Source organism: Lycorma delicatula, chromosome 5 (assembly GCF_047948215.1).
Source record: "Lycorma delicatula isolate Av1 chromosome 5, ASM4794821v1, whole genome shotgun sequence".
NCBI lineage: Eukaryota > Metazoa > Arthropoda > Insecta > Hemiptera > Fulgoridae > Lycorma > Lycorma delicatula.
The window spans coordinates 135,370,026-135,384,020 of record NC_134459.1 but is presented as its reverse complement, the minus strand read 5'-3'; the positions used below and the strand labels follow the sequence as shown (position 1 = coordinate 135,384,020).

The window sequence follows — 13,995 nt, the reverse complement described above, 5'->3', positions numbered from 1 at the left end:
CTCAAGAATGCTCATCTATCAAAATAAACTCCATTTATATTATTATTTATTTTATGTGATTATATTGTAATTTAACGCCTTCTATACTGAAATTATTGTAACTAATGTTTCCTAACCTAATGAAATCTGTTCATTGCTAATCTTCATAGTACAGTATATGTTAGTAGTGCAACTGTTTTCCAGTTCCACTTTCTATTGATGTTATGTCTTAAGTATCTAATTTGAAATTAAGGTGTTTTATGTTCTCTTATTTTCAGGCTCTGTTACATTGTGTATTTAAAAAATGTTTATTCATGTATTTCCGTATTTAACATCATTATTCATTTGTTGATTCAGCTGATATGTTAAGTATTATTAAGTTATGTTAATTCCATAATTTCCTGTTATGTTTTAAGATTATGATTATAACATAAGTTCATTTGTTACACTTTCAATAAAGTCCAATTTCTTTTGGCAAATACTAGCTGTGTGTTTTTTATTAACTTTAACCAACAATATATATACACATACACATATACTAGCTGCGGAGGCGTTCATAAGGCACGCCCTCCAGGCGGGTTGCCCTGGCGAGCGGCGTCTCGGAATGGGATTATTTGTTGTCCTAATTGATTATTCTTGTGTAAAAATGTTTTTGTTGAATGATGAAAATTGATATAACGAAAGTTAAATTAGAAATTTAACTCTAGAAACTGCGCATTTATATTGATATATGTGTAATATACCGATATATAATAATATAATAAGTACACACCTGACCACCACGAGACATGTACTAATGAATCGGAATTTTCCGCTAGTGATCGATACATTCTGATGGTATACTAAGGGAGATGGATAAACACACAGACAGACAGACACACATACAAACGCCTTTAGTAGGGTATGGTAAGAAAATGACATTTTAAGTGTACACATCATACCTCAAAAAGTAAAGAAATTTCAATTTCATCCCTCAATCCAACTGTGCAAAGGAAAATAATACCGTAGTTTTCGTCCAAAATTCGGTAAAAAATTCTTAATTATAATTGCTTTTATTTGGTAAAATGAATAATATTTTCCAACATTTATATGTGTTTTTAAAATGAGGTGAAATAAAATAACTGTTATAAAATTAGATAAACATCTAAATAACAACGATAAATTACATCAATAAACATAAATTAAAATTATCAGATTTTTTAACTGAATTCTAAAATAGTCTTCACGAACTGAGCAAAAATTAAAAAAACTGCAAGAAATAACATCAGTTGTTGGCAAAATGAAAAAAACATCATTAGTTAATGAAAATAACCGTAACAGCGAGTTAAAGCGTTCCGACATGAATTTAAAAGTTTAATATTAAATACATTTGATTTGGTATAACGTTCAAAAAGTTGATAGTTTAGATGTAATTATTTAGTAGCCTTATTTGCAAAGGTACAAATTTTTCTCAAATTGTTATTTGCCTAATTCATTCATTATTATATCAAAGGATATTGTTATCTGTGAGGATAGTAGAACTCTCAGTAATATTTGCAATAAATAAATATATATATTAGGTTTTATTTATATATTTTGTCTTCAGTCACTTGACTGGTTTGATGCAGCTCTCCAAGATTCCCTATCTAGTGCTAGTTTCATTTCGGTATACCCCCTACATCCTACATCCCTAACAATTTTCTTTACATATTCCAAACGTTGCTTGCCTACACATTTTTTTCCTTCTACTTGTCCCTCCAATATTAAAGCGACTATTCCAGGATTCCTTAATATGTGGCTTATAAGTCTATCTATTCTTTTAGCTATATTTTTCTTCTTCTATTTGCCGCAACACCTCTTCATTTGTAACTTTATCTACCCATCTGATTTTTAATATTCTCTTATAGCACCACATTTCAAAAGCTTCTAATCTTTTCTTCTCAGATACTCCGATCGTCCAAGTTTTACGTTCATACATATAATGGAGTATATAATATATATATATAATGCAGTAATATTATGCATAGGGCAATAATTACTCCTATTTAAAAAGGCAGAATACGTCATTATGACATTAGGCTCGTATGATGGAAACACAAACCGATATAATTTTATTCTACCGAATGTAAAACAGAACACAGAAACTTCATAACACTTTTAAGTTATAAAAGATTCAGTTTTAAACAATTAGAATTTCTTTTCTACTAACGTTACAATTTTTGTCAGTGTAGGTTATCGTAGCATGAATATTTGTAATAATTCTACAGAAGATTACAGAGAAAAGTATGCAAATATAGTCTCAAAGGTTTGTATTTTACATTGAGATATAATTTTTAATACTTTTGCAAAATTTAATATTACAGAAAATCAATAATCTACCGAAAGTCAGTAAAGTATCCACCTTGTGTCTTAAGAAACACATTGTATTGTGATTTAATAATCAGACAAAAGCTGATAAGTCCTAAGTAATGAGAATATCAAGAAAATATGGTTCAACAAAGATTACTATTGAGGAGAAACAATGAGAACAGGTTGGAAGTTTTAAATATCTTGGAAGCACAATAAAGTTTGGTGGAAATTGCACTGACGAAAGTAGAAGCAGAATTTCGAATGGTAAACTGGATTTAGCAAAGTTAGAAATCTGCTTACAATAAAAAAAAGAGATTTGCAAAATGTTTTGTTTGGAGTGTGGTATTTTATTGAGCAGAAATATGTAGTATAAAGAAAAGAGAAACTCTATATATGAAAAGTTTTGAAAAATGGCTGTAGAGGAAATTCTAGGTATCAAGTAGTAAGAGAGAGAGTAACTGGTAATCGGGTTTTTACTAATATAAAAGAGAGTAGGATTATGATTAAGAAAATACAAAGAAGAATTGATAATTGGATAGGTGATATCCTGACATGATTGTATTCAAAAAATAATATTTGAAGGAAAGATTGCGGTTTTAAGAGGAAGAGTAAGAAGGATGATAAGGTAAGAAGGGAGACAAATATACTATAATTTGAAAGAAAAAACTCAGGACGGACCATCATGGAGAATGTTGTTTCTTAATACCTGTCAATAGATAATTTCATTAAAGAAGAAGAATCAGACAAACAACTATCAATCAATCTTGTGTGTATTGCCTTCTAGTAGATCCTTACTTTATAGTCTTCCATGTTTCACAATTCTGTGCTAGTCACTTATCGTTATCATTTTTCCTTCGATTTAAATGGAATCTATCATCTGATACCTACTTCTTCTTCTTTTCTTTTCTACGCTATTCTTCTCTCATTTGAAGTCTTCAGCAGATCAGTATTATAGCCAATTCATCTTTTTTCTTATATATATTTAATTATTAAACATAAATCTTTCCTTTCTTCCTATTTTTTAATTGAAAAGACACATAAGATTGAATTAATATACTCTCACGCTTATTGACAAAAATTAATAATTTATCACGAATGTGGTATGAATAAATGAAATAAACGTAGCATAAATCAAAGAGGTCAATAAAAAAAATTTATTTTAGATTTTATCCTGGAAAACTGAAAGGTAATCATGAAATCATGTAATCAAGTAATCATGAAATCTGGACAGCTAAAGTCATATTTTTCAATTAACATATTTCAACAAATCGAAAAAATGTGATTAACCTGTTAAAGCATGCAGATTCTATTAATAAATTAGCGATTAATAACCACACTACTATATGTACTTGAAGTAGTAGCATCTTTATCTTTCATCTAAAAAAAAGCAACAAAAAATAACAATATTACCCATGAATTAAAACTAATAAAAATACTTAATTAAAATTAGTATAAATATACAAACCCGATAGACTGGTCTAGCGGTAAACGCGTCTTCCCTAATTACCTGATTTTGAAGTCGAGAGTTCCAGCGTTCTAGTCTTAGTAAAGGCAATTACTTTTATACGGATTTGAATATTAGATCCTGAATACCGGTGTTCTTTGATGGTTGGGGTTATCATTAACCAGACATCTCAGGAATGGTCGAACTGAGACTGTAGTCTTGTATTTCATTTACTCATGCATATCATCCTCATTCATTCTCTGAAGAAATATCTAAACGGTAATTCCCGGAGGCTAAGCAGAAAAAAGAAAGAAGTATCAATATACTAGTATAAGGATAACTTATAATTAAATGGAAATAAAACATTTATTCGTTAAAATATTATTTTTTAACTCTACTTCACATGAGAAATATCTTAAATTGTATTTTATAGATGAAAATGTTCTAGTACGTAGAATTATATTAAGTTTTATTAAAATGCTCGTATGAAACTGAAGAATGAATATTATGTAAAAAACAATTTCTATTGAAACGGCTATCTATCCATCGTTCGTAATGCAATACATCCCACTCCGTAAAAGTTATCAGCATTCCTTTTCATTGACTGCATACTGCAATTCCTTTATAGTTGCATGATTTCGTTTCATAGTGTAAGTTACCATAGAAAATAAAAGGAATCAATTTTCTTCTTGTATTCAATTTTCGTTAAAATGTATTTTTTGTGTCTGCAATATAAATACATTATTATACATTCTTCATATTGTTAAATAACAAAATTTATTCTACTTAATTTTATACCAGTTTCTTTTAAAATCAGTTGAGTTCTACATGATTAATCGTAATATTTTAGAGCTTCCATAAGAAGTCTTCTGATCTTTAAAGGTTTTTTTTACACCCTAATAAATATCTAAAATTTGCTGATAAACAAAAAATAAACATACTGAATGATTAAGAAAATATCAGTTTTTATTCCTTAAATATATATCAGTTAATAGTTATTAAAAAATGATAAAATAATTCTGCAGAATTTAATCGTTTCAGTATTCTGTTTCTTGATTATCAAGATTATTATAGATGCTCGATTTTCTTATTTTTTTTAATCTTCTCTCATAAGTGATGCTGATATGATTAATGTCATCCCATACTATCAGACTAATAGTCAATGGCTTTGTGTATTACGGTACTGAATACGTACCAGAGCGAACTAACATGATTTTCAGTAGTTTTAACTAAAATTTCAAACCTATCTCAATAATGATGTGACCTGATATGTTCCAGATTAGTGTAATATTTGATATACAGCGATGTTTCGATCGTATTTGCATTAATAATTTGATATTCGGTGCTATGTAATTTAGACTATTTTTATTTTTAAATATTCAATCGATTTTTTGAGGATAGTAGTTTATCTATCTCTGATTTTTATCATTCGGTTACCTCCTAACAAAGAATAAGGACTTCCTAATTTGGTCAATATATTTAATTATTAGTCCATCAGGTTTTAAAACACCTTTTTTATGTTTATAAATCTAAATTATTCAGACAGTGCGTTCTGAAGAGATCGGAATTTTATAGAAATTTTATTCATACTTATTTTTTAGCTTTTATATTTTAATGAAGTAAATTGTAAATTATAAATTAATAGATGTTTTATATTACTACAAATGTCGTAAAATACTGAAAAATAAACACTGCTAACCGCAAATTTTATAGTATTTAAAATTTATAAGAGTATCAATTTATCGATTTCAAATATTTGAACTGCAAATTTTTTTTTACATTTACTCAATTTTAATTATTGACCCATACGTAATTTTTATTTAGCATATTTTTTGACACTGTTCTGATCAAGGTTTTTCTTAACCGTTTAAGAGAATATTAGGGGAGTTCTTTTTTAATATCAGAGAACATCACACCTTCAAATATATGACGGGATTCGTATAATTAGAAACTAATTTAAATATAATATTTATTTATAGCGTTAACTGTATGGGAAAAGATTTAATCTTTATTACGGGAAAGGGAGGTAATATACTTTCACTCTGAAAATAATACATCTATAAATAATTTAACTTAATACTGTTTTAACTTATCGATTAGGAACATATTTTTATTCTAAAACAGTCTTTACTGGTTGGATTAATTTTCTGCTCTTTTCTTTAAAATAGAAGAAATTAATTTTTTTTTTTTTAAATGACATTGTATTTTAATTAAAAATGTTTTCTTTACAGGTTTGAATTTTTAAATAATTTACAACTAAGTTATGTAAACTAATTTTTTTTCTATTTGTTATTAAGATCGTCACGGATCAACTTTACTACTAATAATGGCTAATTTTACGCTTTAAACAAACCCTGGAAAGTTCATTGACATCGTCAACATTTTTATTTTGTTAATATGGAAATACTTATTTTTTAAAGTAAAGCTATGATGTAGAAGCGGATAATTTTAAAATTGCTTTATGTGAGGGTAATAGTTTACGTTATACTGTGTTGAAGAGAGAGAGAGAGAACAAGTGTCACTTGTAGGGCTAAATATTTAGATGACAACATAATGATGCAGATTTTATTTAGCTCACCAAAAGGAATCGTTAACTTCTGCATTCATCACCTTCCTTAGTAAGCCGGTTGATTATGCCGGGTTTTACTTTTGCAAATATTTTATTGCCAATAATATTATATTAACATTGTGACAATTTTGTTTCTATTACACCTATATTGATAATGGTAAATTTGACACAAGTAAATGCTAATATCTTATTTTCATGTTTGCAGTTTTACCCTTAATTAATTTTTCCTTTTCTTGGTCAGCTTGATCGTCAGATTATGCCAGCCTCCGTGGCGCGAGCGATAGCGTCACGCCTCTGCCTTTTATCCGGAGGTCATGGGTTCGAATCCCGGTTAGGCATGACATTTTTCATACTACGTTTCATATCCCATGTACAAGCTTCAAGCTTATGTGACGATATCATCAAGAAACAACGGTTTTTTTATACTACTTTGAAATCAATAAAAGTAAGGTTACGCTGGGAAAAAACAGGAAATTTTGTGTATTAATGGTTTACCCTTGACTCTTGTACTGCACTCACGAAATTTAAAAGCATCGATGTTTGCTCTTATATTATTACATTTTTGTATGAGTATGCATTGTGTTTAGCAAATATCTTTATTACCTAGTCTTATACATTTTAAAATACTCACGCAGTGTCTTTATATAATTAATAATAATAATACATGCAGGATATTGGAATTAGCCATAGTCGAGCGAAAGAGGCCCTTCATCTGGCTTCAAGAGTAAAGTACGAGCGGTCATGAGTTCCCAGTTGAGTGGTTCTAATAAGGTAAAGGCCATCAACATATTTGCCGTTCCGTTGATTTCCTATAGCTTTGACGTGATAAATTGGACGTGGAGAGACCTTGAAGGGCTTAATAGAATGATGCGTGTATCGTTCACGCGACACCGCTCCCATCACCCGCGCAGCTCCGTCGAGATGTTTCACCTGTTCAGGAATAGAGGAGGAAGTGGCGGGAGGTTCATGCAAAACAGTTGCTGAATCTCCGGAAATACATCTTAGAGAATAGCCAGTCCAGTTTACTCCACCGGGTTATAGTAAAAATTGACAATAATCTAACCCCACTACGCCTCAGTGATGAGAAAATTCCAGCCCCTTGAATATACCTTCTCCGAGATCAGTGTGATGGATAGGTGGCGTTCGAGTAAGTTGCATGGGAGATACTGTGCGGCGCTTATGGATGAAGCAGTCGATCGAGATGCGTCTGTAGCCTAGCTGGAGTTTGCCGAGTTGTTTGCTGAGACGGAGGGCCTTGTATTTGCTATACAGGATAGGGTCGTCAGCACACTCAGCTACAGAAAGCATGTCGTTAAGGATTCTGCTGTAACCACTGACCTGTTCTGTCTTTGTGGATAAATCAATGAGTCCATCGAACATATCGTTAGCGGGTGTCAGTTTTTAGCTCCAAGGGAATATACGGTCCGACATAACAACGTGGCGAAGATGCTTCACCAGAGGCTCGCTTTGGACCTAGGTGTCCTTGCCGTTTCAGTCCCGTATTTTAAGTATGCTCCTCAGTCTGTATTAGAGGACGATCGGTATAGACTGTACTACGATCGTAATGTTCTGACGGACAGGACAGTGGAAACATCGTTCTGACCAAGAAGCAGGAGAAGATCACCTTCCTGATTGATGTCACAATTCCATTGTACACCAACATAGTGAGGAAGTACACGGAAAAAATAGTGAAGTATAGGGATCTTGCAGATCAAGTCAAGGAGATTTGGGACCAGGAGAGCGTAATAGTAGGCCGGTGGTTTTGGGCGCGATGGGAGAGATTCCACGTTCCCTGCATGATTCATTAAGATCCGTTGGAGCACCAGCAAATCTATTCCGACCATGCAGAAGGCTGTGTTGCTGGATACATACCGCTTGGTCCATCGGTACGTCACAAGTTTGAGCGATAAGATAACGCCTGTTATTGAGGTGGGCGATCAGGTAGAGCTGCAGGCGGGAGGCAATGGCCGTTAACATCTGGCAGTTCATATATTTTCATGTCTGGTATTTTGTCTTTCATTCATATATCTTTCCCATAGTATTCAACAGTTCATGTTACCACATACAACGCATGTCACAACAATAGTTATAGCTCCTGCGCCTTGCCTTTGGGCCGGCCAGGATGCTTTTTACTGCGCTTGCCCAAGAGAACAATAATAATAATAATGAAAATAATAATAGTAATAATAATTAGTATTATTACTATTTATATTATTATGTACTTTTAAAAAAATCAAATATTTTTATTAATAATTGAAATTCTGATTAGTCCGCTGATAATATAATCATAAAATAAAAAAAATGTTTAATATTTTAGTAGAAAAGGGTAATTTTGTTTATTTCTTTTCTCTTTGTTACAGATATGCCAGTAGTGTCACTAAAAATGGGTTCAAGTCTTAACCCAGATGATATTAAAGAGGGAGATGATGTTTATTTTGAATGTAATATTCGAGCGAATCCAAAAGCATATAAACTAGCTTGGTTTCATAACGTAAGTATTATTATTATTTTTACATTTTAAATTATAGTAGAAATAACGGAATTATAAAATTTAATTTAAATTAATATTAAAAATAAAAACGGTTGCATAACGTAATTGATTAAATTATATAACATCCATTACGTAATTACAAATTCCTAATTTAAAAATTTAATAGCCTCATTAGCAGTTTTGATAATTTATGTTAATTATTATACATTATATTAATTTTTTCTTGTTTTATACGCATCAGTAATTGAATTTCCTTTCATAAAAACTTCTTTTCGAATAAAATAATAATAAAAAATTACATTAAAGGGATTTTTTTAAGGTATAATAAAAATACAGCAATACGACGCAGTTCGCGGTTATATATATGTGTGTGTGTGACACTTTAATAATACTATAGTCTATAAAACAATAAATAGAGGCTTAAAAGGTGTTTTTTTTTGTTTTTGTATGATTGAGTGGTTATGTCCACTGGTACCTCACTAATAGTTATATATCAATGATTGACGATAAATTATAGTTAAAACGTACTCGTTTCAGTCTTCTAGATGTTTTACAATGCTCAAAAAGGCGTTATCTTCCATATTATCGTTATTTTTTTTTTTAATCTTCCGTTACGCTGAACTGTTTAATTTCTTTATGAATTACTGAAATGTTTGTATTTTTGTGTATTACGGAGTTTACTGTATACTAGAATGTGTTTTTTCTACATGTAATTCAAAATTCTATATATAATATAATTAACTTGTTAACCTATAAATTGCTCGTAAATATTATTTTAAATTGAGATGAACTCATCCTTGAAATACTTTTTATTTTCTTCATTATCTTTACAATAAATAATTTTAAAAATATAGAAATTGAAGAAATTTTATTTCTCAGTAAAATAGATAAAAATCATGCACTTTTTATTTCTTACAGTAGTATAATGTTTATTTTCATTTTTTAAACATTCAAAATACACACAGGCACGTGCGTACACACACACATTGTATTTCTTCATACTTTTCTTCTAATTAGCTAGATATTAATCAGATACATGTAAATTAACCAGCAACTTTTGACTTGTAAAATATAAAAGCGATACGTGATCCATCCCCCCAAAAATATTTTTTTTTATTAGCGCTTCTGTTCTTTGTTACAAAAGTGTTTGTACAGGTACACTTAAAATTAAGCATTACTTGGAAGATAAGTTTTATCGACTTAAAAAAAAGGCGGTAATTAAAATATTTTATACCTAACTACTTTCATTAAAAAATACTAAAGTAAAATAAAATAAACAGGTTTGTAGTTTCTTTAATCCATGACGAAAAATATTGACAACAGTAAACGGAATTTAACAGTTTTAAAAGTTTAGTACTGCTCATACTGGAAATTAGCCTACTTGATCAGTAGCCTATAAGTCAAAAGTGAAAAGGGTAGAATTCGGCTGGACTAAACTATTAAACCGACCTTGTGTAATTTAAGCGTTTTAGTTCTAAAACAATTAAATCTATTAAACGTAAATTCTGAGGCAGCATATATTCAAAATACAATCGTACATTCAGAACCAGAATTTACGGGTAAAGTATAGGTATTTCGTTCTCTGAAAGACGTCATTTCCATTTTACAATTATCAAACCTATAAACACTGGACCTTATTAAATGGTGGAAAGGGAATAAAATTTATGCCATCACAATAGGCATGTAAGTACACCCTCTAAAACAGGTTGTTATTAAATACCCTCGCACCCGTATTGCCTTACAAATACATAGATGCAGTATCTGACGTTTTAACTTTTATTTATCCAAGATGGTATGAATCGATACATTAAATACTTTTTGAGCATCATTTTATTCATATGACACATTATTTCTTTGATTAAAATTTTTATTTCTTTTAATGTACAACTATTTCAATTATGTTTCATTATATGAGGTTTTATATCTTAATGTAAAAAAAAAAAAAATAAATTAAAAAAATAGTGGTAAATAAATTAAACGCAATTGATAAGATATGTGAAAAGGTAAATTAACAAAAAAAAAAAAAGGAGAAAAGTAACTTAGATATAAGATTTTACTAGTAGAAACCGTTTTTAAATTTTACTAATTGGAGGAAAATTAATATCTAAACTGGATTACTTAAAAGAGTTATTCTGTAGAAAAAGATGTGGTTCTAAACATGCAACAACAGGTTTGAAATAACATTACTCTGTCAGTGAGCTACGCTGACCGTTTTTTATTTACGTATTTATATATACACTAAATAAAAGTTAGAATACAATCTTAAATTACCTGACTTTTCCTTATCAAATTGAAAACCTCTTTAAAAGTATAAATCCATTTGAAAGGAAAGTTACTTTTAGCTGGATTTGAATAGAATTTTACCGGTTTGAATTGGCTGTTATCAATAAACAAGCCAAGTAAGGTTTTGTAGTTGGTCTGAGAGTGAACATCAAGAACAATAGTTAAAAACTTTATTGGATTTAACTGCCTGTTATGACGCAGTATAATGTACGATTATACGTCCATTTATTATTATTATTATTATTATAATTATATATATATATATATATATATATAACATGTACCTTATTTTAAATATAAATATTAAATATAAAACTGTACTTTAACTCTTTTTATTAACCCCAAAGAAGAAAAATGATACCTATTTATAGATAGATCTTGTTTGTTATAATTTAAAACAAAAATATTAACCATCTATTTTAATATTATCTAATATTAATCAGTCTATTTTTATATTTTATTTTAAGTAATATCACTTTATGGAGATTTTTTTTTTAAGTTTAACAGAAATAAAATCCTTTGTATAGAATATAAAAAATAGAGTCAAGTATTTGAACTTGAAGTTATAATGAATATTTACACACACACACACAAATATATATAAATATATATATATATATATATATACTCATGCTTTTATGTATATTTATGCACAGGGAGAAGAAATGCATCACAATGTAACTGCGGGAGTAATTCTAAGCGATCACAGCTTAGTACTTCAAGGGGTAACAAGGCATACAGCAGGTGATTTTACATGTTTAGCAGCAAATACAGAAGGAAAAGGCACAAGCAATCCAGTTACTTTGAAAGTTATGTGTAAGTTAAATATATTTCATTACCACCATTGAATCTACTATTCTTAGTTTTATTATAAAAAGCATTTCTGTAGAGATAATTATATAGATGTTTAACAAAGCAGAAAAGCTTTAAAGCAGTGATTATATTATAGCCTATATTCTGAAATACTAGTTGTGTTGCGCACATAAATAATTTTAATAAATGGCTAAACATTTCCATTAACGCATTCGTTCATTAATAAGTAAACTATTTACAGAACTTATAGAACAAAGTCATTATTACTAATGTATATTTTTTTTTTATCGTCTGGTCCTTTACGTGGAAGCAATCAGAATTTGAAATAATTTTGAAAAATCTTTACGATACTAAAAACAAAGAAATTACAGTCTTATTCATTTAACAATAGAGGCTTAAAATGGGTTATAATTTAGTACTTCAAAATAAAGGTAATTAAGTTTAGTTTAAAAAAAAAAAAATATTTAATTTAGCCCTAGTTATCTTAATTTTATGCTATTATTTTATTTTTAGAGTATTACATAAGTGAGCCAGAAATCCATTACTGTTCTTATGTGAGCGGAAGCCTAAAAATGTATAACAAATCATTTTTGTGGGTTTAGCAAAAAGCGGTGCAGGTATTTGATCTAAAACCTTACTGAAACCTACAACGTTACTCACAGCGTAGATATGTTGTTTAAAAGTTGTGTTTATACACTGTTAAGCGAATTTATATAGAACCGTAAAATATTTAATTATAAAATAACGTTTAAATAAGTACGCCGAATGATTCTGAAGGATATTATGTATTATAAGTTACAAGGTTTCCACTGTAAATAAAGCAATATTGAACGTGGATAACTAATACACGCGGTAATTGATATTATTACAGTGATATTATTTGAAAAAGTTTCTTAAACATAGACTTTTGGTTTTTGTATAGTTAACGTAAATTGTAAATGGTGTAACGTAAATTGTAAATATTTGAACCACCAAATATTTTAATAAATTCATAAAGGCTTAACTTATTGACAATCTGTGATTATAATTTGTACGAGTCGGAATGGCGTGGATGATTATTTTAACAGTTCTGTGAAGACGCTTGAAAATTCGAGGCCCAGTCAAATGTATTGAAGTCCATTATATTATTAATGGTTCCTTAATCTATCATCAGAAACAATTCTGTTTCTGGTCCATGGTTAGAACAAATTAATTAAGCCTTCATCTACTAGAATTTGACGAAGCTTCCTAGTTATCCAAAAACAAGAAAGTTACACTAGATACCTAGCCATCACAAATGTCATTCGATTAAATAAACAACAAATCATAAATTTATTTTAATTCAGGATTTTTTCACACTTGTTTATCCATTAAAGTGAGTCGAATCATACTAATTGTCATTTTATCATTTTTTATTAATTTGAAATATTTTTTACTATGAATGTACTTTTCAAAGACTTTCATTTAAGTTATGCATTTCTGCTTAGCTCCGTAAAATCAGTTCTGTACTTATAGACTGATAACCTACAATTGCACGGGGGTTATAGGATTTAGATTTCTTTATAATAGGTCACTTAAATTTACTGTACAATTATACAAATTGCTATGTAGAATAATTAATATGCAAACTCAAGTTATTAGAAACGGTAGTAAATATTCAAAAAAATTAACTTAAAAAAGATACCAAAAATATTTCCAAAACTATTATGTTAATAAATCGTATGAACTTTAAATAACAGCATTTTAGATGCTAGAAAATGCAATAACAAGTGATAAATATTAAAAATTAAAAAACACGACTGATGAAAAAATATTCCTCTTTTTGTTCGGTTTGGTTGCATCATGATTTTGTATACTAGCAAATACCGCGTTTGAATTTTGAAAATCAAAAGATTGGTAGCAAAGATATAATATTTTCGAAAAACCGTCATTTGTTAGACCGAAAGTGTACCTGACGTTTGCAGAATGTAGCCTTTAACTTACTAAAAAGTATTTTAAAATCGGACAACATTTGAATTTGAATTTTCAATTCAAACACATTTGAATTTTTAAAATCGGACGATTGTTTACAGAGACATTATAAGAGCACCCCATTGCATCTCCCAAAAC

The 13,995-nt window shown here is 29.3% G+C and overlaps 1 protein-coding gene across 1 annotated transcript in view; it reads left to right on the top strand.

Moving 5' to 3' along the window:
• Window positions 1-13,995, top strand: part of side-IV (sidestep IV transmembrane protein) — a 430,043-nt gene that overhangs the window by 241,057 nt on the left and 174,991 nt on the right. Inside the window, exons 7-8 of the mRNA XM_075365383.1 lie at window positions 8,681-8,811; window positions 11,751-11,910. Of these exons, the coding sequence (XP_075221498.1) occupies window positions 8,681-8,811; window positions 11,751-11,910 (291 nt within the window). The remainder of the gene's footprint in view (window positions 1-8,680; window positions 8,812-11,750; window positions 11,911-13,995) is intronic.